The sequence below is a fragment of the Anolis carolinensis genome, chromosome 3, assembly GCF_035594765.1.
Source record: "Anolis carolinensis isolate JA03-04 chromosome 3, rAnoCar3.1.pri, whole genome shotgun sequence".
Taxonomy (NCBI): Eukaryota; Metazoa; Chordata; class Lepidosauria; order Squamata; family Dactyloidae; genus Anolis; species Anolis carolinensis.
This window is the reverse complement of record NC_085843.1, coordinates 33,472,701-33,499,140: the sequence shown is the minus strand read 5'-3', so window position 1 is coordinate 33,499,140 and position 26,440 is coordinate 33,472,701. Positions and strand designations below refer to the sequence as shown.

The 26,440-nt window shown below is 38.1% G+C and overlaps 1 protein-coding gene across 7 annotated transcripts in view; it reads right to left on the bottom strand.

Moving 5' to 3' along the window:
* The window catches only part of fry (FRY microtubule binding protein), a 286,727-nt gene that overhangs the window by 141,189 nt on the left and 119,098 nt on the right, over positions 1–26,440 (bottom strand). For all 7 annotated transcript variants that reach the window (XM_008107925.3, XM_008107921.3, XM_008107919.3 and 4 more), the window contains 2 exons: positions 18,629–18,828; positions 2,636–2,689 (listed from right to left, as the gene is read on the bottom strand). In XM_008107925.3, coding sequence (XP_008106132.1) covers positions 2,636–2,689; positions 18,629–18,748 — 174 coding nt within the window. In that variant the 5' untranslated portion in view covers positions 18,749–18,828. The remainder of the gene's footprint in view (positions 1–2,635; positions 2,690–18,628; positions 18,829–26,440) is intronic.

Genomic DNA, 26,440 nt, shown 5'->3' with positions numbered 1-26,440 from the left:
TGTTGGCGGGAAAACGAGACCCCAATATAGGTGCTTGACGCGGGAGAATCTTTGCGGAGTCAACAGAGCAGCTTCAGGAGTAAGATCGTGTGTGGACTTCGTAACCCCAGTTCCTTGTTTCCCGGATTAAATAATCAAGACTTGCCTCGCTTGCTTTTAACCACGGACCTTGTTCCAAGAATCATTGTTTGCCTTGTATCCAGCCTTGTTTCCAGCCTTGTTGTCAAGCTACCTAGGACTCCAGAGACTCAGACATTTCCCCACACTATTGCTTGGCAATAGTGTGTGTTTCGGTATTGGATAAAGAACTTTGAACTCTAATATCATTTATTGGACAATACATTTTTGGACTATATTTGACCTCATTTGAAAGGTCTGCTTCTGAACTATATTCTTCACTTGTTTTTATTGCTTTTATATATTTCCTTAATAAAGATATTAGATAGAGATTGGCCTCCGTGTATGGTTCTTGGTGCTCTGCTGCCAGGGGTCTGACACATGCCACAGCCTATGAGATTAAGGACATTCTTTCTCTGGGCTCTCTGGAGAGCCTTTGGAGGAGCTTAAGAGGAGAAGAGGCCAATTAGTAATTTCCTTGACACTTAGTTTTACTCTTCCTAGCATATAAGCCTATTTGTATGTTATGGGTCGAAGTGTAGCAGATCAATGTGTTTCAAACTATCTGACATGGAAGATCAGTTCCCCCCATTATATGACACTCTAATACCATATTTGTGTTATTTGGCTACATTTTTATTCTTATCCTGGGAACTCAAAAGGGACTACAGCCAATGGCTTTGGTACTGGCATGGGCCCACAGACCACTACTTGGAGTTGTACTGCAGTAGATGACTGCAAATGTGAAAAGGAATAATTATTCTAACCCCCAATAGACAAAACAAACCACATTTATTAGTCTGTGCCACTGCCTCAAAGGAGGCAGCTACACAATGTAGGCTTGGTATAGAAGTAGTGGTCTTGAAACTGCCACAGCGTAGATGTAATAGGAAATATGCACTGAAAAGGGATATCTGAAACCTGTGGGCTCCTGAAATGAGATATCTGAAAGACTAATTGCTCAGGTGTACCCATTGCAGTCTCTGGACAGATGAAAAATGGATATTCTGCACCAGAGTCAGGGAATCGGAGGCGTTTCCCATACAGCTCTGAGCAAGCTACCTTCTATCTTAAAATTAAATTTGGTCCTTATGTGAACAAATTAAAATTCTAACACGCACCAGTGTGCTATTAGATTCTTTTTCCTTGTCAAGTTCATGTCCTCCCTACACAACTTGAGTTCTGTCAAGCATATTATTATTATTACTATTGATCATAGCTGATCATTATTATCATAATCACCACCACCATCATCATTTAATGAAGTTTTCTATGCTGTCAAATATATCTTAAGATTTTTTTTCTGTATCTGTTGACACTATTTTGCACTGAAACCTGTGTGAATGCATTGCTTTAATGATAGCTAGATATCTAAATGCCATTGGGCCTTTGGAAGTGAACTAAAAATAAACCATAAAATGGAAAACAGTGGGGAAAGAGGAGTCAAGGGAATTTAATAAATGTCATTTCAACTCATGCACTGTACTGCTATCTATGCATCAGAAACAATCCCTTCTGAAGTTTAAAGAAGTTTTGTGATTTTTCAGAGATGCATAGTGATTCTCAGTACTGCCATCGTGTTATGCTGGAATGACACTTCTGTTTGAATAGATTACAAAGGCTGAAATCAAAAGTAGTATTTTATTCAGTTTTGAGAAAGGCTTAGAGCAAATGTTAGACCTATATATTCAAAGCAAAAGTGGCCAGTTTGTGCGTTCCTTTGGATTACAATACATAGGACCTAGGTATGTGAAGCTTCCAATATTATGGTCAAGGTAGATGTGATTTTCTGTAGAAGGAGGCAACATTCTCCCTGTCTCCCTAGAAGGACAAGACTTCTGCCCATCAACTACAGAACTGACCTGGTAAATATTAATTCTGAGTTAAGAGCAGTTCTCAAATCCTTTTATGGTTATTCAGAGTGCACAATTATGGTGCTATGATACCACTTTAACTGCCATGGCAATATGCTATGGAATTGTGGGATTTGCAATTTAACAAGTGGGGTCTGGAATTCTTGTCCAAAAACCTGTAATACATGATCTAGCCATAAATTCCAGGATCCTATAGGACAGTGGTTCTCAACCTGTGGGTCGCCAGATGTTTTTGGCCTTCAACTCCCAGAAATCCTAACTGCTGGTAAACTGGCTGGGCTTTCTGGGAGTTGTAGGCCAAAACATCTGGGGACCCACAGGTTGAAAACCACTGCTATAGGATATTACCATATGTTGTCCAACATTGAGATATACAATCTTTATGGGTCCTTTCACACAGTTACCATGTTACCACGATTGCACTTTAACTGTCATGGGCAACATGATATGAAATTTCAGGATTGGCAGTATAATAAATGGAGTTGTGCTACTACTACCATTTTCAAGAGCCTGCTCTAAAAAAGTGATATTACCAACAGAGCCAAAGAGATTTGCCCACAAATACATAATGAAAACCATAACATTTCACAGAGACTATATTACTCTTGTATATAATTTATCCTTTGTTTTTATATGTTACTTACTTGATCAAACTGGGGATCTTCTCCACGTTGAAGAGATTTGCTCAGCGGCTTTTCCTACAATACAATGTAAAAATATATTATTATTAAAAACTGGAAGATGTGCTTGTTCTTTAGCAGTGTGGTCCATTTTTTGATTTGCACAATAGAAGAAAACATACAACACCTTTAAAAACACTATGCTTATACAGTAGGGAAATCTACTTAAAAGATTATCACCTTTAACAGCTCTCTATATACCACAATTACTGTAGTGTGATACTTTTGGTGCATATATATATATATATATATATATATATATAACAAAAAATTTTTTCCCTGTTAAGCAACATTCAACAAATTAGAATAGTTCTTTAACAATTCACTACATCAAATGCGCAATGCAATTTTTTACATTTTAGGATTAGATTATACTATTTTTCATTATCCTGTCAAAAATTATCGTCCATATTATTCAGATTTCAAAATTTTATTACAGAATGTAATATACCGTATTTTTAATATTCTTTGAAGACAAAGGAATATTTGATATCCTAAATACAACTGGTATTCTCAACTAGGGCAGGCTCATTGAATCAACTGAATGTGATATTTACTGAGTTACCAAACTCTCAGTGATTTAATGTGCACACCATACTTGCTATCTACAACTGGATTTGGACCAATGTACAGTTTTCTAAATGTCAAACCAAAACTGAACATGTAACATCAGTAATATCAATGTTTTATCTGTTTTCCCATCAAGACAGGGTTTCTTGATGTTGCGAATGAAATCCAGGGAAGAAAAAAGGTCTGGAAAAGTAGAAAACTGGTAAACTATAATGAATGGCATGTATAATAACAGATAGGATATACATATAGTGGAGTAATGGCCAATGGGTATCATACTATCTTATAGGAACTATCATTGGATACAAACAGGGAGTGGCCAATGAGATATACATGTTCTTTTGGATGCTAGAGTCCATTATTCCAATATGAAAAATAAAATATTTATGGTTTGCATTCTCTCCAGATTTTTTTTTTTAAAAAAACTTGAATTATTTTTGTTCAGTATGTAAACAAATCAATATACACAGTTTCCATTTGAGCCTATATGCTAAATAAACAAGGGTTTAGTTTTGTCTTAAAATATCTAGCAGGACTGTCACTGTCAAAACAGTGACAAACATGCTGTTCTTCAAAGATGCATAACTGGTTTCTTAATATAACTCTGCTAAGCCACTCTTAAAGTCACCCCATGTAAGAAAATAGGAAATATTCTTGGAAACACAGGGGAGTACTGCGATACAAACATTCACAGAAAAAGATAGTACTTTTAATGCTTGAACTATGTTTTCTAATATTTTTAAATTGATTACTTTATCTACCACCACCCTTCTCAATGTCTTGATGTTCCTGCAATGTTACAAAAACTTTTTTTCTTTGAAGCTGCTGTTTTTCTGGGACAGGTTTCCTGTTTTAGCTCACCTCTGTGACTCTATATCTTTCCAAACCTATTCTAAATATACCTTGTTCTCCCTTACTCATTAGCTCTGTTCCTCTCACCTTATATGCCTGTTAATTATTTAACTCTCAGTCACTCTTAGCTCAGTTTTTCTTGCTTGCTTTGCACAATCGAGATATTTATCTGTTATTTCTGCAACCCCTATTTGATAATTTAAAAGTGCTTAGAAGTGTCGAAGATGAAGCCAATTGTTGCTACTGCTAACTAAAGCAGAAAGACCCATTGAGTCAACGGGATTTAGATTAACGTTGATTTAAGGGACAACTCATTCAACGAATTTAGACTAATGTTGTATCCAAGTAATGGATGAACTTTTTAAAGGATTGGCTCACAGCCTTTAGGAGGATTACATATATACAAGCTACTGGTATCAGTGAAGGAAATCAATCTGTACTAGTGCCAAAGACCATCAATGTCATGGGAGAGGGAATAATCCAGACCTGGACAACTCATCCTGAAAAAGCATTAAAAGGGAGCGTCGAAGTGAAGACAAAAATGTTGAAAAATAAGAGATTAGCATAAAACAGAAAGAGATAGGAGCTATGGGCCCAGTACAAAACTGTATAAGAGCCAAGTTGTTTATCTTATCAAGACTTTATTGACAAACTGAAAATCAACAAATCTTAAAATAGCTCAAACAGGAAACTGCTACAGTTATATGCCATTTGTCCAAAGAGCAGACTCTGTACCAGAGAGATGGAGATTGGCCTGTGCAATCCCAAATCATAGAGGAAATATGTTGTACTGTAGCACATCATTTGCAAGTCTGGGTTTCTAATGTAGATCAATGTATCTGTGTGTTATTTCCAAGCCATGGCTTTACAGTACAGCATGACACTTTTTATTCTTTACTGTGGTGACAATGGCCAAACATTACTTTGGGGACTGGAATAATGAGTCTCTGAGTTGTACTCTTTACAATGAGATTGAGGTAAATCCACATTACCTAAAAGATCTCCTTCTCCCACACAATTCACACTCCAACCAGTCAGAACCTGACTGACAATTGTTACACAGAGGACCTTTTCATCAGCTGCCCTAAGACTGTGGAATGACCTGCAGGAAGAGCTGCGACAGCCAAATGAGCTGTCAGAGTTTAAAACACAACTGAAGATCTATCGCCTCCAGTAAGTCTACTCAGTAAAGTTTGAATCATGAGTTTGGGATTTGTATTCTATTCTATTATTGATCTTTGTACCCTGTGTTTGGATATATGTATATTGTTATTTGTATTTTATGCTGATAAGTTTTGATTGTGTTACACCATGCCTCAAGAAGTTAGGAGAGGCAGGTAACAAATGAAATTTATCATCATTATTATTATCATCATCATCCCATTACTCAGTGTTTCTCATCCTGGGGGTCGGGACCCCTGGGGGGTGTCACAAGGGAGGTGTCACGAGGGGTTGCCAAAGACCATCAGAAAACACATGTTTCTGATAGCCTTAGGAACACCTTTGGCAGAGAAGGATGGATGTAGGTGAACTACAACTCCAAAACTCAAGGTCAATGCCCACCAAACTCTTCCAGTATTTTCTGTTGGTCATGGGAGTTCTGTGTGCCAAGTTTGGTTCAATTCCATCGGTAGTAGAGTTCAGAATGTTCTTTGATTATAGGTAAACTATAAATCCCAGCAACTACAACTCCCAAATGACAAAATCAACCCCCCCAACCCCACCAGTATTCAAATTTGGGCATGTCGGGTATTTGTACCAAATTTGGTCCAGTGAATGAAAATACAGTAGAGTCTCACTTATCCAACATAAACGGGCCAGCAGAATGTTGGATAAGTGAATATGTTGGATAATAAGGAGGATAATAATTAAGGAAAAGCCTATTAAACATCAAATTAGGTTATGATTTTACAAATGAAGCACCAAAACATTATGTTAGACAACAAATTTGGCAAAAAAGTAGTTCAATACGCAGTAATGTTATATAGTAATTACTGTATTTATGAATTTAGCACCAAAATATCACGATATATTGAAAACATTGACTTCAAAAATGGCTTGGATAATCCAGAACGTTGGATAAGCGAGTGTTGGATAAGTGAGACTCTACTGTACATCTTGCATATGAGATAGTTACATTATGATTCATAACAGTAGCAAAATTACAGTTATGAAGTAGCAACAAATATAATTTTATGGTTGGGAGTCACCACAACATGAAGAACTGTATTAAGGGGTCGTGGCATTAGGAAGGTTGAGAACCACTGCCATTACTTAATACAAATCTACCAGCCAGCCATTTCACAGGCACCAACGTGTGGTGACATTTTCATCTTTCTTTTATTTCCTTAAACAAAATGTAAGATGTGCAGATCATGGGGATTTTTCATAAGTCTACTAGCATTCTGGGAAGCCTTCCAGAACATTAATGTCATAACTTTTGGAGTATTCTAGAGCTACAGACGGTCTAGAGCATTCCCTCTTAACAAGGGGCAACCACAGTTTCCAAATTAATTCATGCCACAGTATGGAAAAGTTACTCTTCTGGGCTACAACTCAAAATCTCTCAAACAGCATGGCTGGTAATCATATTGGCTTGGGGGACTTGTGACTTTTGCTCAAAAAAGTAACTTTTAAAAGCTTTGGTTCTTCTTACTCAAGCTGCTAGATATTGAGACAGACTGATGCTATCCAGTCCAGATTAGGTGGAGAATTTTCACACCACCCTGACAGTTTGGGAACACTGCAGGCGGCATAAGAAAAACTCAAATTCTAAACAGGGCTTTGGTATGCACAAAGCTGTCTCAGTCTGTAGCTGATGAAAACCATAGCTGTCACATGCTGGGAAAGTAATAGGAAAAGGCCCACAGACAAAAGCAGGTAAACAAGGTTTGACTCTGTGAAAGTGCAGAAACCACCCAGAGCGAGTTTAAGGCTGAAGAAGCAAGCAAGCCAGCACATGAGTTTTCACTTCCCAAGAGCTTTTTTTTTTTTTTTTTTTTGCAGAATTTAGAACTAATCAGAACAGGGGACAACTAGGAACAATTGCTCAACTGAAGCGTAGCCAAGGTGCAGGTGGGCAGAACTAAAGATAGCTTCCAGGTTTTGAAGATGTTTGAAAATGCAGACTGACTGCAAATGTGGGGCATCAAGGAGATAGATTATGGCTGTTCGTGACATTTCAGCTCACTAATGTGAAGTCCTAAACTATTCACTGACTTTCTTCAAGCTTTCTAGTTGATCATCAACTGCCTGGAAAGAAACATGGTAATGCAACAGGGGAATTCTTTTTAAAGCATGGAATGCAAATATCAGACACCTGGAAATGAATTACACTTCTTGCAGGACTTCTGATCCTCCTCCTCAAACTCCTTCTTCCACTCAATTATCCCCACAAAATTCTCCTGCAATTTAGATTTCAATTATATTCCAGAAGGAAGCAAAATACATTCAATCTAAGTTTCAAGGATTATTTTATTTACAGAAACATTTCACCAATGTGATAACCTGCTCAGGCATGCAATCTGAGTCTTGTACTGGCAGATAATGGACAGTGTGTGTGTGTGTGTGTGTGTGTGTGTGTGTGTGTGTGTGTGATGGACATCCATGCTAGATGTACAGGGGACAACAGAAGGATCTAGCAGAAAATAAGGTGGAGGGTAAAGTCAACAACAGTAGAAACTTGCAAATAAAGCAAAAATATAATAACAAAGGAAATATGAGCTTTAGGCTAAAGTAAAATTGTATGCTTAGTCCTCTTCTTTTGCTTTTGATTCCAGGCACCATGGTCCCCAATAACTATTCTGAGATTGAATTTGATCCTCAGGGTGAAAGAGAAACTTCTCAGCTTTGAAATACAGTATCAATCAACTCCCTTGATATTTTTCATTTGCTCTCCTCCCAAAACTATTTAGCTATTGCTACTCTGTCCTGTGCTGACAGGTCATAAACTAAAATAGATTATTTGGTTTATTTGCTTTCAGCGAAGAGGTGCCTGAGATTTGGCCAAGTATTTCAGAAGCAGTGAAGAAAATTTGACATGAAGTTTTTACTCCACCTCAATCTCTCTGACGTTCATTTGCACTGTATACGTCATCCAAAGAGAGCAACAACAAAAAATGCAAGGATGAATACAGAGCCAAGAGCTACAGCCATAGGACTCAATAAAGAAGGGAGCTATTCATTTCAAGCAATTCATCACCTTTAGGCTGAAAAACTGTTATATAAGAATACCCAGTGCCTATATTTCTATTTTTGAGTATATTGCAGTCCCACTTATTCTCTGTGCTAAAGCCAACATCAACATGAACGCAAAAAAGATGATAAACAGTAGAATTATAATATAACCTTCATTCATTCATCAAGAAATATGTTTTTAAAGTAAACATCATAAAATGCAGAATGTAGGATTTAAAAGGTTCCCAAGGTCACTGTCATTTACAATATATCTGAAGTGGTGAGGGATAAAACCATTCCAGATTCAGGTTTTGCTGCTTAAAAACACAATTAAAAATGTACTCTATTGCCCTATCTAGCATGTAGTCTGAATATTATTGTCACAGGAACATTTCACCATGGCTGTATTTAGCTCTATTATGCATAACCATAATTTTCAAATTGTGATTAGCTTCTAAAATTATTCCATGAAACATACAAAAAAATAGAAAAAGTCAGATAAAGTTCAAATCCACTAAAACCAATAGCACCTAAAGTGAAATAGATTTTGGTGATAAAAAGTATTGATTTCAATAGACCTGGAGAGTGATCATGTCTGGATTCAACCCAATGCAAATTTAAAATGCAAAAAGGAGGGGGAATTTTTTTAAAAAATCAATAAAATTAAGAATTAGAAATATGATAACACAGGTGCATGGACATAAAACACCTCAATCAACAAAAAGACTGGTTTGTCCAAAAATGGAATTTAGTTCTGGAACCAGGAGAGTTAGTCCACAGATGAGCTGCCAAAACAAAGAAGATCCTGCTTTAGCAAAGAGCAGATTTAAACAATTGGGAATCAGAGGTCTAAATCCAATTGTAAAGACAAATGAGACAAGACTCACTCAATCCATTATATTTGTTAATTTATCAAGTTCCCACTGCTTGAATGAGCATATTACAAATTTGTAGTAACAACAGGCCATAAACTTTGTTGTTGATAACTTCCATTAAGTCAAGTTTGGCTTACATTAACTCTCTAAATTAGTGCTTCTCAACCTGTGAGTCCCCAGATTTTTTGGCCTTCAACTCCTAGAAATACTAATAGCTGGTGAACTGGCTGGGATTTCTGGGAGTTGAAGGCCAAAACATCTGGGGACCCACAGGTTGAGAACCACTGCTCTAAATGAGTCTGCCAAATTATTCTGCTACTGATAACCTGCTCAGGAATGCAAATCTGAGTCTTGTACCTTCCTTAACTGAGCCAATCCACTTACAATGTGGTCTTCTTCTTTTCCTATTACCTTCCATTTTACCAAGCATTATTACCTTTTCTAATGAGTCCTGTCTTTGCATGATATGTCCGAAGTACAACAATCTCAGTTTAGTTACCATAGGTTCTGAGGTAGAGTTCATGCTTAATTAGTTCGTCTTTTTTGGAGTCCATGGCATTTGTAGAACTTTTCTCAAACACCACATTTCAAGTGAGTTGATTTTCTTACTATCATCTACAACATTCACACTGGCCTCCAACTGACAGAGTTCTTCTCTCACCCTGGACTTTCCACAGATATATATATATACATCTTCCTTGCTTAGTTTATCCATACCTCACAACCTCTGAGGATGCCTGCCATAGATGTGGGCGAAACTCAGGAGAGAATACTTCTAGAACATGGCCATACAGCCCGGAAAACACACAACAACCCAATAGTGCCTCTGGTTCTGCATGCCAGCAGAAGATATAGCCACTGTAATAATGGGCAGGAAGGTACATGGCCAGGTCAATTATCACCTCTTTCTCCCTCCATAGCTCCGTTCATCAGCCCTTGTCGCAGCTTCCTTGATGTTTTCAACTGTCCCAAAATTTTGTCCTTTGAAGTGGGCTTTGAGCTTGGAGAAAGAAATCTCATAGAGCCAAATCAGAGCTGTATGGTGTATGGAGAAGCCTTCACTACAGCCACATGGTTCTCAGTTCTTGAAGTTGAAGGATGCTGCTCCAGACTTTTCTGTATTTTTGCCCGTGATAAGACACAAAAACTACTACGCACTTTGCTAATGACCAACTGTTACAAAGGCACAAACTCAGCAGAGGAAGGTCAGGCTGTATGCCTGGGTTTCCTCTCCACTTGCCTCAACCCTTATATTCCTTTCCAGGCCCTTTTGCGTGGCGCAGCAATATCATTCTCATTACCTTTGGGACAGGCAACATACTCGCGTTTGTATAGGTATGCACTTATACACATGTCACCCGTGTCTTTCTGGTGTGTAGGTAGGAAAATGTAAACATGCATTTTTGCAGTTTCAGGCTAGCAAAACAGCAAAACAAACACCACAGGGGGGTTAATCCTTCCCTCTGCTATCCAAAGCTAAAAAACATATATTCTTGGCTTTAAAAAATTTCCTGTTCCAACTTACATATAAATTCAAATTAGTAACAAACTACAGAATCTATCTTGTTCGTAACTAGGGGACTGCCTGTATATGAAATAACTGTTAGTGTGTGAGAGCATGTTGGGCAAGACTGGGCAAGATATAATAAGGCCTACTCCTGCATTTTGCACATAACTCTGCAATCAATAAATGTTTCTTCATAGTAGGTATGCCATAGTTTTCATAGTAAGTATGCAATAGCTTAAAAGGTATGCTTTTCATCTTCTGAACTAAGGAAAAGAATAAGAAAAAGTCTCTATAAGCCTGTGGGGAGATGAGATGCAACAATAGGCATTACCTGATCAAAAAGGTTATGACAATAAAGGGATTGGATATTGCATAATCAAATATTCTTGAATTTTCACACTTCAGAGAAACTTTACACTTTTTATTATCCTAAATGTGAGCTGTATTACCCTAAACTATCTGATTTCCTTTCAAACAGATGAGTGAGTTGCATACTATACAAAAGGAATAGTTAGATTAAGCATTGTATCATCATCTATGCGTGCAAACTCCTTTTTGAATCCAAACACTATTTCTTAAATGTGAGATATAGATGGAATGGTTACATAAATAATTATGATATCAAGCAGAGCAAAACCGAGCAATTTCAGTGACTCACACAAAGAAATAATGCAAGACTTTTTTCAGGCTAGCATTTGGGCTTAGGTTGGAATTATTTTAGTTCAATACTGATACCATTCACTTTGTATATTTCATGCAAAATGAATTACCAAAATGCAGGTGCAAATAAAAATCGAAATAACAAAACCCCAAATAAGTCATACATACATTATCAGGTACACCTCCAAACAATAACCAGGAATTTTTCTTGTGAATTATGCATTATAATTTAACCCAGAGTACCCATAGTAACTTGTACTGAGAAGGTGCCTGGCAATACTAACACTAAGCTGGTATTTCCATCTAATCCTTGGTCATCCACTTGCTAACAAACTAGCAAATGGGAGATAGATGGCACCTATTGGGTGTGTACTGTGCATGGTCTGTGAATAAAGAAATACTCAGGAATAGCAGTTTGGCAATGCTGGGACTCAAGTAATATTCAGAAGCATTTTTGGCAGCCACTTGCAAACCACAGGAATCTGCTCTTACTGATAAAAAAAGGATATAGAACCAACCAGACACTCTTTCCCATGAAGGCAAATGCTTTCATACAGATCAGGCACTACTACTACAACAACAACATTATCTAAAGATTAACAAAAATGTCTGTATCCCAATTACAGGCAGTGAAACCATGACTTTTTAAAAGTCCAACTGATGTCTACAAGAAATTAGTTGGGCAACAATTAATGCCAAATACCAGCCACAAAGCAGGTCATAGCAATGGTTTCTAGAGTTTGGGTTTTAATTCCTTAAACTGTAGGCACTAGGAGACTTGTGGTGCAGCTTGATACCACTTTAACCCCCCATGGCTCCATGTGATGGGATCATGGGAGGTATCATTTAGGCTGAATCTACACTGTCCTATGTTCCAGGATCTGATCCCAGATTATTTGCTTTGAACTGGATTATATGAGTCTACACTGCCAGATAATCTGGTATAAACAGATAATCTGGGATCAGATCCTGGGATATAAGGCAGTGTGGGTCCAGCCTTGGTGAGGAACCAGCAGAGAAGGCTAAAAACCTGGTGAAACTACCATTCACATGAGCCCACAGCATTGAGCCATGGCAGGTGAAGTGGGGGCAAACTGCATCAATTTTCCAAAGATGCATTCTTTTTCTGCAAATTGGGAAACTCAAATGGCAGTATTAATCAACATAAACATAGGTTAAACTTATACGGACACAGCAGAAACATGTCTATAATACCATATCTTCAGTACCCATGATGGATAGTAAGCAGTAAATTGACTGTACATTACTTCTAAGTAGAGATATTGCTTAGACCTGTATCGTTCAATACATATTCAGACAATTTGAGCTTGTAGCAATTCATGAATTCTATTATGTCTTGCACATCTGACTATTCAATTCTTCACCCCAACATATCCCAAAATAAAACAGGATAGAGCATTACCGAAGACGACTAGATTGCCTCTGTTTTTACTCCACTTTGACTCAAAGTATCTGTTTTGTCTGTAAACCCTTAACTAAATACAGTTGAAATCCAACTTGTGAATGCCTTGAAAGATCTATCCAGCTACTACAAAGATAACCACCTGAAGCCTAACCCTGCCAAGACACAAATGTGTGCTTTCCACCTAAGGAACAGTGAATCCAATAGGAAATTGAAAGTTACCTGGGAAGGCCAAGAGTTTGAACATTGTTTTCATCCTAAATATCTTGGTGTCACCTTAGATTGACCACTAACATATAGGAAACACTGCATGAACACCAAGCACAAAGTAGCTGCACGCAATAACATCCTGTGAAAACTTATTGGCAGCACATGGGGTGCAGACCCAAAATTAATAAGAACATCAGCCCTGGCCTTGTCTTACTCAACTGCTGAGTATGCCTGCCCTGTTTGGCATAGGTCTGCCCATGCGAAGCAGATGAACATAGCATTGAACAAAACATGCAGAATAATCACAGGATGTCTCAAACCTATACTTGTTGATAAACTCTACAACAGTGTTTCTCAACCTATGGGTCCCCAGGTGTTTTGGCCTACAACTCCGAGAAATCCCAGCCAGTTTGCCTGCTGTTAGGATTTCTGGGAGTTGAAGGCCAAAACATCTGGGGACCCACAGGTTGAGAACTACTGCTCTACAAGCTAGCTGGCATGTACGACAGGAAGTTGTGGCTAACTGTGAGAGAAATAAGGTTGAACACAGAAAGCCATCCACTGCATGGCTAGCAGCCTCCTCCCAGTAGACTCAAATCAAGGAAAAGCTTCATGGGAACCACCACTCTTCTTGATGTTCCCCCAGCAACAGCTCGAGCATCCCTCTGGGCAGCTAAGCCAGGAAATCCCAGTTGGATGCTCCCCCCCCCCCCAAAGGTCTGCCTCCAGGGGCGAACCAAGAATGGCCAACTTGGAAGTCCCTGAACAGACTCTGAAGTGGAGTGGGCAGATCAAAAGACAACCTGGCAAAATGGCACTATCTAAAAGAATCCTCCACCTTGTGCGATGTGGAGCCGAACAAACAACTCCGCATCTGTATGCTTGTCCGCAATGTCCTGCCTCATGTACAGAGGTTGCTGTTGATGTTTTTGGTCAAAAGATATTTAGCCGCTTGTGCTCCTTCTATTTTCATCAGTTTTATACTAATTTATACGAGGGCTATCCACAAAGTAGGTTACGTTTTGTATTTTAAAAAGGACAAAGTATAGGAGAAATCATTTACCACATGCAGCTGAAAGACACATTCCAATAGTACAATCTCATTTAATCCCCACTGAAATCTAGGCACGTCTCATATAGATAAATGAGTTTGAAAAGGTTTGCCCCAGTAAATTTGCCGCCTCTCTCCTCCGTTTCCAACAATGGGGGCATAGCTGGCAGCGCAGCGTTTTGGCTACGCTGCAGGAAGGGAGAAGGGGGAAGAGCTGAGGACACAAGCGGGGAATCTACTGGAGCAGTACTTTTCAAACTCATTTATCTATATGAGACGTGCCTAGATTTCAATGGGGATTACATGAGATTGTACTATTGGAATGTGTCTTTCAGCTGCATATGGTAAATGATTTCTCCTATACTTTGTCCTTTTTAAAATCCAAAACGTAACCTACTTTGTGGATAGCCCTCGTACGATGCCTTTGATACAAAATAAATAAACTAAGTACAGTACTACTACTTCTAATAATAATTTTTATTTGTTATCCATCTCTCTTCATGGCTCAAAGCAGGGTTCAACTATCAAGGACTATGTGATGTCTCATGGGCCACGGAGTTCTGATCCCAGCGCCATCGTGGCTGATGAGGATGAAAACAGGGGATTTTTGCCGGCTCAGCAAGAGCCGCAATCTTTCCAGATGCCTGTTGTTGATGATTCTACCCGAGAGCCCATTAAGGAAGACCTTGAACAGGCCTGTCCCACTGCCTCCCCTCCTTTTCCTAGGAAACAGTTCTATGCGGCGGGCCGGGGTGAGAAAGAGCAGTTTCGGAGAAGCTTGAGATTAGCAGCTAAACAAGACGTTAATTAGCCATGTTCCCCTGGGAAATTCTAGGGAGGAACGCATCTGGAGGGAGATGTGTTTCGCTCTCCTTTCCCTTGGGAAAGGAAGCTCAGGACACCTGTTTTGCAGAGAAATGAGACTGAGTTAAAAGTACCCGACACGAAGGATTCCGTGCGGAGTCAACAGATCAGCTTCAGGAGTGATTTTGTGTTTCCAGCCAAGTGTGGACTTCGCAAAGTCCGCAACTCCAGTACCTTTGCCTTGCCTTGCCTTGCCTAGCCAAGTATTCAAGAATTATCTTGCCTTGCTTCCAGCCTTGGACCTTGTTTCTAGTATCAAGCCTTGTTTCCAGTTCTTGCTGTGGACTTACTCTGAACTTTGGAGAGATTTTGGACTTTTCCCCACTCTATTGCTTGCAAATAGAGTGTGTTTCGGTTTGGATTTACAACTTTGGACATTAATAAAAAATATTGGACAATATAATTTTGGACTATTTCTGACCTTCCCTGAAAGGTCTTTTATTGGACTATATTTCCTACTTGTTTTTATTATTCTTACATATTTCCTTAATAAAGATATTAGATAGTTTTTGGCCTCCGTGTATCGGTTCTTAGTGCTCTGTTGCCCTGGGCATGACAGACTACATAAATTGGACCAAGGTACATTTTTGTCAACACCTCCAATTGACCAAGATACATGAATGTCCCAACAAGTGAGTATGAAATGCTGTGTCCAATCCCTCACTTACTAATTCAATGAAGCTGTTTGTACTACTTGTCAATTACTATTGGATACCCTAAGCTACTGAGTCAATTTTCAATTAGAATCAAAATATCTCCACAAAGAGTGAGTGATTTCAGGTGAATTGCTCCTGATTGTTTAATTTCACATGTGCATATGATTCGGGGTTTTTTTTAATAAATAGGTTGCAGAAACTGATTGAACTTCTTCTCTTTTCCTTTTTTTGTTCTGTAGGAACTAACCTTATATTTTCCATTCCTGCCTCTAGAACACAAATTTCCGTTAAGGAAGTAACACCCAGAAATGCATCTACTTCATGAACTGAGACATACCTATAATTATTATGCTATTTACTACATTATTTACAATGAAACAACATCAAACTCTATCAAGATATTTCTGGTGGCATCAGGAGAAACTGTTATGAAAACATTCTTGTAAGTGATATAGAGTGATATTTCAGGCCAAACCACCAGGCTCAAAATACCATATTGATCTATCTAACACAGACATGGGCAAACGTTGGCCCTCCAGGTGTTTTGGACTTCAACTCCCACAATTCCTAATAGCCTCAGATCCTTTCCTCCCCCTCCCCCCCGATGCTTAAGGGGAAAAGGAAGGGGGGGGCTGAGACTATTAGGAATTGTGGGAGTTGAAGTCCAAACACCTGGAGGGCCGAAATTTGTCCATGTCTGATCTAACGTCAATCTGAATATGGTCTAAGATTCACACTGCCAACCATGTCTCAGTGGAAAAATACAGTTGAATGCAAGTAGTTCATGAGATTTGAGAATGCTCTGGGAAAACCAGATGATGAAATGTTCAGAGTTGAGAAATCCATGCGTGAATAGCAATCAGCAAAAGGTGTCTCTTTTATTTTAATAAAGAACCGGATGCACAAAAAGAAGTACTGTACCTGCAGGCTATCAGTCTGGTTATATCATGTCCCAGGTACTACATTGCGCCTACAAATGATCTCTCTCTCTCTCTCTCTCCCTTTTTAATAGTTTAATATTTAAGACATTAGTATCTTCCAGCCGTGGGGCACTCCAGACAGGCAAAGGGAGTGGCACAACGGAAAACTGCAGCCTCATTATCAACTTTGTGTCTGGTCCATGAAAACACTGAACAGAGTTCACGGACTCTGAGGAATGTGCCACAGGGCATAGGCTTTTCTAGCATATGCTATTAAGGGCCGGGTGTTATAGCACAAATTCATGCAAATAATGCAAGCCTCTGGAAGAACAGAAAAACAATGTCCAGAAGGATCAAGGAATGATAATAACTTTAAAAAAAACATAGTTCACATAACAAGCTTTACTCAGGATTAGTATTTGGGATCCAGAGAGCATTGTTTGGCACTAGCTGCTTACTAGGCTGATCACATGATGCTGAATGAGGAAATTTCCCAAAAGGAAATTTCCATCTGCACCAGTGGAATCTTTCTGCCTCTAATTGTAATGCCATATGGGGTGAGAGATAGCATACAACTGAAGCAAAGGAAATATTTAGAAATTTCTTCAAATATTGCAAGTTAAGTTTGACCACCCCTATCCCTAGAATCATAGAATCATAGAGTTGGAAAAGACCTCATGGGCCATCCAGTCCAACCCCCTGTCAAGAAGCAGGAAAATCACATTCAAAGCACCCCCGACAGATGGGCATCCAGTCTCTGCTTAAAAGCCTCCAAAGAAATAGTGTCCACTACACTAACATAGCTGTTCTTTAGAAAGATTAGGAGAAAACTTCATTCTCATTTTTGTATCTGATATCATGTCCAGTATGGAATAGTACACCTTTCTTAGCAGGACATTAATAATCAGCATCATTATACAAGGTACTAGATCATGTTCAACCCTTAATGTGAGCAACTGTTTGACCTGGCGAGCACAAAAGTCATTTTTTTTTTTCATTTCAAGATCTTTATGACAAAAAGGGTACTATACTTTGTAGAAATATTCCCATATCGCCCAAAGAAATCAATTATTAAAAACGAAAGCTTGGCTCTTATAAATTTCAGTTAGAGTTCAAAATGGAAAGATCATAGCTGTAGTACTGGTACAATTCTGTCTTATCAGAACAGCGTTTTAATTGGAAAACAAATCCTTAATGTCAATGTAATATTTAGCAGAACAATAAGGGTCCTAAAAACCTTTGAAGTAATTATTTTAATTTCCAAGGAAAAACTGTTTGCTTCCAGGAGAAAAAAGTGGCCAAAGTAATTGAATAAAATAGTATTACACTTCTATGATGATGGCTGTTTATTTTATCAATAACATTGGTTATTGATGGATTTTGCAAACTGCTGTATGTGTTACTGGATTTTCCAAATAAATCTTCTTAAGCTTTGCTTAAAAAAAAAATGAGTGCTGTAAAATCAATTTTTGCAGAGCAAAGAAAAAAGTTAGTTTTTGGCTTCTTGATCATTTTGGCTAGGATCCTATGTCCATTAGTGGAAGTACATCGTGGGATCCTGACCATAATCATTTGTGGTGGTTGCTGCTTGGAAACAAACCATCTACATTTTAAATTGTTAGCAAGAAACTAATTGTCAGTCCAGCTTGAGTAGATCCATTAAACAAATGGAAACTTTGAAATTCAACACTTCAACATATTTTCCAGATTAAAAGAAAGTATCCTTAGATTTATCTTTGACAGTAAGCTAGACATGTAAAAACGTAGGATGCTGCTAACAAGTGCCATTGGACCACATCTTTAACTTTATTAATTGTTTCAGAAGCAAATTGAGACAAGCTGCTTCTGGTGTGAGAGAATTGGCCGTCTTCAAAGACGTTGTCCAGGGGACACCCAGATGTGTTACCATCCTGCGGGGGGCTTCTATCATGTCCCCACATGGGAAGCTAGGGCTGACAAATGGAAGCTCACTCCGTCTCACGGATTACAACCACCAACCTTCAGGTCAGCAGTCCAGCTGACACAAGGGTTTAACGCATTGCGCCACTGCGGCTCCACATCTTTGATACCAATGTTGAAATATTATAAACGGAACATACTGCTTTCTTGGGACAGATCAATTCAACCTTGCAAAACCTATTATAAAGAAATTCCACTGTTTTGGTTCAAATGTAGAATTTTTCACTGACTTACCAGAGGCTCTGCCATGATAATACGGATCTTGCGTTCGGCCTGGGTGGTAAAGTTCACAAATAAGCTTTTCAGGACATATTCCCCAGGTTTGCTGTCTGGATCCACATTGATGGGCAGCATGGTTGGAGGTCCCTTTTCCCTTTGTGTACCAGAAACAGATGGAACTGGTGGTTTGATGTAACCGTTACTGACCGGAGAAGCTGAAAAAGAAAGGGGAAATACATTTTTAATATGGCTTAATTTAAATAATGAAATCTATTTTTCACGGCGTTTGGTTTAAATCCTAGGCTCTTGGACTATCTAGAACAGGCATGGGCAAACTTCTGCCCTCCAAGTGTTTTGGACTTCAACTCTCACAATTCCTAACATCCAGTGGGCTGTTAGGAACTGTGGGAATTGAAGTCCAAAACACCTGAAGGGCCTAAGTTTGCCCATGCCTGATCTAGGACCACGTGATATTGTACAGTCCAGGGCTTCACATTACGTATGTTAATTATATGAACAAGGTTTTTTTAAAAACCGAGTGCTGTGGGTGGAGTTTTCTGAAATGCAGCACACAGGAGAGTTTAAGCATTCCCTATTCAGCAATAATATCAGCAGAAAAATGGGAGCTTTTACTTTTAATCCTATTAAAATACTGAATGTTTATTGAACTGGGTGTGGACAGCAATTCTCACTTATATGTGTCTGGAAAGAAAACATTTTTATCTTCCTGTGAATTCTGGAAAGCAATCATGCATACACCTTGGCACGCCTGGGAACATTTTTTCTAATGGTGTAAGTGCCACGCCACTGTGTTTCAGAGGACAAATCCCCTCCTATATGACTATTTAATTTTTAAACCCACAACGTGATTACAAATTATGTCATCAACATAACTCTGCCCCCTGGGAAAGCACCAATGTAGTTTACACTAAGTTTTATTAATGAGCACGACCACAAACCTAATTTTCACATTTGGAATTAAGACTCATTGAACATGGTAGGGCAAGTAAAAGCGCACAGAATTGGACTCCATATTACTGAAGTTGAGTTAGAGCAAGCATGGGCAAACTTCAGCCCTCCAGATGTTTTGGACTTCAACTCCCACAATTCCTAACAGCCTATCGGCTGTTAGGAATTGTGGGAGTTGAAGTCCAAAACACCTGGAGGGCTGAAGTTTGCCCATGCCTGAGTTAGAGGAATGACTATGCAAAGATTACGAGGATGATGTTCAGTAATGTAAAACCATTTGCCTCATGCACAATATGTAATCATTTACGATACTGTTAAGAAATCTTATTAGCATGACCCAAGAAGCAAGGTGACCTAGCATCAGGTCAAAGTATGAGAGCATCAGAAGCAGAAGATGATACCTTGGGGAATCTCATAAATTCGAAGACTTCTACGAAGTCCTGAGAAGCACAACCAAAATGTTGATGGAAGATATTACAAAATAGTGGTTGCCAACCTCTAGTTCTCAAGATTTTGGGGGACTTCAATTCCCAGAATGGTCAAGGACTCTGAGTCCAAAAACTTGCAGAATCAGGTTAGTTAGTGAAAGATACAATACCAGGCAATCTATGAGTTCTCTTGGGAAGGCAAGCATTCTCTTAACAGAATCAAGTGAACCTCATACCACTCTCAATTTTTAGTTACCGTATTGTATCTTAACATGGAATTATTATTTTTATATCCACTGAGAATGCAATCTAAGCATAAATAACATTGTTATGTTGGCAGTATCCAAGTATCTTTGAAATATGCTTACTACACCAAGCTTTAATGGATTTTAATAAGAGCTGATATTAATAGAAATTGATTGAGTAAGGTTTCAAAATTATTTTCCAGTGCCAAATGCAAAGTATATGAGAAAAATACATTATTGCTTATACATTACTTTGAACCCATATTCAAAATCTTATTTTTCTCGGACATACTCAAACCAACTCATTTGATGAGACTTATATCCATAATATGAACTGTCCAAAAGACAAATAAATGGGTTCAAGAGTAAATCAGTACAGAACTCTCCCCAGAATCCAAATGATTCAACTAGAGACTGTCATACTTTGGATGCTTCGTGAGAAGTCATGACTCATTGAAAGGAGAATAATAATCAACAAGATAAAAGGCAGAAAAAGCAGAAGGCCACATCTCTCATTCATAGAGTAACGTATGTCAGAGTCAACTTGATTCCAATTAACAACAAATTGTCCTACTGTTCATGTAGTAAATAGAAGTACTTGTACAGCTCCAACAAAGGCAGAAACCCATTATCCGTTATTGTATGTTTAATTTCTAATGTAAAGCAAGGTTTCATATAAATGTATTTTTTTTCCTGTCCTTTTGAGACCAGGGGAATAAACCACCAATATGCAAAGTTGCTGGCTGATATTTCTCCAAATATCAAAAGAGACACCACAAGCTATCCCACACTAATGGAAATAGATAAAAGATAATGGCTTTCCCCTGACATTAAGTCTAGTCGTGTCAGACTCTGCGGATTGGTGCTCGTCTCCATTTCTAAGCCAAAGAGCTGGCATTGTCCGTAGATACCTCCAAGGTCATGTGACTGGCATGATTGCATGGAGCGCTGTTATCTTCCTACCAGAGCAGTACCTATTGATCTACTCACATTTGCATGTTTTTGAACTGCTAGGTTGGCAGAAGCTGAGGCTAACAGTGGGAACTCACCTCACTCCCTGGATTCACTGCGCTATCAGGGGCTCCCACTTATGGAAATAAATGCCGGTAATTGCTCTCTAGAATTAAAAGGCAATTATATCCCATGCAAATGTGCAGAGTGAATTAGGTATCAAAAGGTAAAATGGCAATCTACAATGAGAAACATGTTTTACATATTTTGCAGAATCATAGGTGACATAGAAAGGAAGTGCTTTAATTTGTTTATATATGTAAGACCACTGTAATGATGAAATGTTAGTTGAAATCTAGTTTTCCTTGCTTCCAGGTAATATTTGCATGGGTCAGATAATCTCAGATCATTCCCTATAAGCAACTTGAGGAAATTACATAAACAAAAGCCTATTAATATATTATGTGCAGAACTAGCAGGATTCTCTAATATGGGTATAATTCTCTATTTCCATCATTTGAACCAACTTAAAATGACACATGGATTTGTCAGGTACTACACTAAACTTTTCTTTGCTCAGGATGTACTACAAATAAAAGATTTAAATGCCTTCCAATTTCATAAAGATGTGTAATTTAAATAAGATTAAATAATTACAATATAAAATGCAAACAAACATGTCCTATTGCTATGTATTTGCATCAGTAAGCTATTCCATACACTGATACATTGAATTAATAAATATATAACATGTACTGTATTTAATAGCAGATGTATTCGTAAATAGGTTTATTGTAATTCTGTTACATGTCTAACTCTTTGTCACTGAACAACAACAGTTTAATGAATATACATTTAGCTGTTGTATAGTGCTATATTTTAATTGCTGCTATACTCTCCATGATGATGTAGAAATACCTAAGGTAGAATTTGTTCCACATCCACATTTCATATTACTGTTATATTTAAAATATCCCTTGAACTCAAAACCCAGATCAAAATCTTTCTCTCATACATGCACACACTTTCCAATTCAGAAAGTAAACCTTAGCAGAATACAGGTGACTAAAAAAAGGTTTCTTAAAAGGTTTTGAAATATAATTACAATACCAATTTAAAGACATAGACCTATGGAGTTTCTTTTTACCTACCAAGTCCTTTTATTAAGCTGATCACACTCGATCTCCTCCAACAAGATAGTGAAATCTCCATGGGACTGAAAATACCTGAGAACGTCCGGCCCTCAAATTTCTTTTGTTTCTAAAACTGATGAAAAAATGGCTTGATTCATGCCCCTGGTTTGGTCTCTTAAATCCCGGATTCAAAGCTGGGGAGGTGTTTTTTAAGGGCTGAAGACTTGCAGTGAATGAGCTTCAGCAGACTTCCTGATCAGAACACACTTTCCATAACCAAAGGGGCAATTTTTAGCTTCAGCGTGAGATGATGACCTACAAGTTGCAGAGTGGCTGCTGATCTATATTTATCCACGAGCACATACTATACTGGCAGATTAGTAAAACTACTTCAAGCACTCCTAGAACATGAGACATGCTTGTATAATTCAGCATAAACAACTCTTGTATATCAACATGTATGATCGAATGCATAGGCAAAGCTGAATATTCTCTCCTAAATATTAAGATAATGGGTACACAGAATGAGTAATAAAGGATTCTTGCTCCCTAGCACAAACCGTGTGAATTCCTTTAGACAAATTGGACACGCTGTTCTTTTCCCACCCCAAAAGATATTTAAAACACACATCCTTAAAGAAAATTACACAGCATAACATAGGCTAAAATAATTCGTGATTCTGCATACTTGCTTAAGCACACTGTACTCTATAGTACTTACTTCTGAGTACACATGAGTAATACTGGGCAACATAGAGCATACAGTACTTGAAATTATTTCAGAAGACATATTACATTGTTAATTACCTTGACCACAATTTTTAAATCTTCAATCACAATAAGAAGTATTTTCAGTATGTGAATATGTTTTTGCATGAATTACACAGCACAACAAGAACAAAAATTTTGTTTCTTGGTGTCTTGATTTTTAGGCCTTTTCCTGGGGTTATTTGGGGTGCTGATTCAGAAAATTCCATTGGATAGACCGCATCAGCTCTAATTTCTTAGATACAATAATCATGGTTTTCTATGAGAGAAAAGTTAACAAATGGTATATGGCACATATTCTGTATCTCCTAGCGCTGATAGGCTAAAACTGGTACCATAACCAGAAAACAGGGCAAACATTTGAGGCACCAAGATGTGTGTTGGCCAGACTTATCTAAAGAGTAACAATACACCCAATTCATAATCATCTGATCACATTAAATCATGAAAACAAAATAATTTGCTCATGCTAATTCTTACTTAAGTGTTCACTATGTATCAATGCCAGAACTGTTTTTAAGTTCTTAAAGTTTAGATTGATGTCACAAGGACTACTTCTGCTGTATACTTCTGCTGTATAAACTAGGAGTAAATCAGATTTTAACTAGGCATTCTTGCCTCCCATTTGAAACAACAAGGAGATTTAAACCCTTCTGACTGATGGGGCTTGAGGAGAATACAGGAACAAAGGAAAAGATATGCTAGATGAGACCAAAGACTGAGCTAATCAGATACTGCCTGATTAGATATTATTCATACACTGATCAATCAGCTGTTCACAAGAAACTTGTCAGCAGGACACAAATATATAATAATAAATAATAATACACTTTATTTATATTCTGCTCTATCTCCCAGAAGGGACTCAAAGCGGATTACAACATACACAGATAGGCAAACATTCAATGTCTTAATACAATGGAATAACAGCGACATACAAATACACAGAACAAAGATAAAGACTTCCCCTTTCATCTCTGATTTTCTGGAGGCTCAACTCTGGCCATGGGGAGGTGCTCTTGTTTTATTTCCAAGATGAGGAGCCTGTTGTCTGTAGACATCTCCTGGTTGTGTTGCCAGCATGGACGCATGGGAGCCTTACATTCCTGCTGAAGCAGTACCTATGGCATGTTTTCAAACTGCGAGGTTGATAGGAGCTAGAGCTAACAGCAACTTTGAATTGCCAACCTTTAGGCCAGTAGATTCAACAGTTCAACGGTTTAATCCGTTGCACCACCGGAACCCCTTTCAGCCTTCTCTGAATACACCATTCCAGCCTCCTCTGAAATTGACTCAAGCTCAACTATTGGCCACCTTGTTTAGCAGTTATTGATGCTAAACAAATTTATTCAACCTCCTTTTAAAGTCAGCGAAATACCATTATGTCTTGTGGCAGCAAATTCCACAGTTCAATTATGTGGTGTGCAGGAAACAACTTTTATCTGTCCTGAATTTTCCACTACTTTCAGTGGATGAGAGAGGGCGAAAAATTCCTCCCTGCAATATCTTTGCACCATGCATAATTTTATACCGCTCTCTCAAATCTCTTTGTATTCATCTTTTTTTCTAAGCAAGGGATATTCACTTTTCTTCACCCTGCAGTTGATTTACCATAATTCTTTTAGAATTTTTGTTGCCCTTTTGTACTATTTCGAGAGTCACAATATTGTAACCACACATTATTGTACATGTGGTTATAGATTTGTCAAAAAGTTAATATGATATTGGCAGTTTGATTTTCAATTCCCTTTCTAATTACTTCTTACATGGAATTTACCTTTTTTTTAAAAGAGTAGGCACACACATTGCGGTAGTAGTTTCTGCCAGCTCAGATCCCACTAGTGCCTATGTGAAATTAGAACATTTGGGCCCAATACAGATCACAGTTTTTCACATTCAATTTCATTTGCTATTTTATTGCTGAGTCTCCACTTTGGAGACATCCTTTGAAGTACTTTATTTAAAAAAAAACCCTTTTGTTTTCATCACTCTAAATAATTGACAAACTTGGCCACCTTATTCTTCTGCCCTAATTAAATTATTTATCAACAAGTTGGAAAGAACTATTTCTGATATAGATCTTTGAGAAACTTGCCTTGTCGCAGAATTCTGATTTCTAGAAAGAGAGTATTAACTTCTATTCCTCTCAATTCAGTCTATAATTTGAACCCCTTTAACTATTTTACACACATAAAATAAAATTTGCATCCTCTCAGAAAAATCAGTTATTTGTGGAATATTTAAGCATTTTAACATATCAAAACAACAGCATTTCAAAGCAAATAAAATGGCTAAATTGCCTAATCCTACAATTAGTCTAATACAAGATACTGTGGGTTTTGTTGTTAATCCCAGAGTTATATTTTTCAGGATAAGCAATGCATTTTGAAAAACTATAGATTAAATAATAGATGGAACAGAAAGATATGCAATTATGTTCTAATCAAAATACCTGTCCTCTATACCACTATAGCGAGGAGCCACGGTGGCGCAAGGGGTTAAATCCTTGAGCAGGCTGGACTGCTGACCTGAAGGTTGCTGGTTCGAATATGCGAGATGGGGTGAGCTCCTGTCTGTCAGCTCTAGCTTGCGGGGACATGAGAGAAGCATCCTAGCAGGATGGTAGCACATCCAGGAGTCCCCAGGGCAACGTCTCTGTAGACGGCCAATTCTCTCACACCAGAAGCAACTTGCAGTATATTTTCAAGTCGCTTCTGACACGATAAAAAATACCACTATAGTGAGTGGGTTCCCTAAAATTACAGAAAGTGAGCATTCAAGAAGCAAATGATCCACTGGAATATATTCTAGATCAGTCTTTAAGAAAGCAGAACATTTTTGTTGCTCAAACAAATGGCAGAAATGTGTTACACCCTATGGCCAGGATCCAGAAGGCAGTTTCCACTCACAAAAGAACAGCTTTGTATCTTATGCTACACAAGAAAAGTAAAAATAAACTAAATATTTTATTCCATTTATATACTGGAGAATGCTCGTTTTACTTGAGCCCAAAGGGACTGAAACGTAAATGCCTTGTAAATGATGCCAACACTCCCAGAAAACAAGGGGCACGACGTGAAAATACATTGTATTATTGACATTTCTATATATATCCAATGTAATTTGTTCAAGGTCTGGTCAGTAAGAAATTCTGAAAGTTACAACCGGATATAAGAACACCCGGCATGACACAGCATCCAAAAGAAGGTTGCTGATAGGCTTTGGCATCAGGAATCACTATGGAAAAAATCAAACAACCTGGCTTTTACATTTATTAAGTATTAATTTAATATGGCTAAAAATAACTGAAAAGCACGGAACTGAAGCTTATAA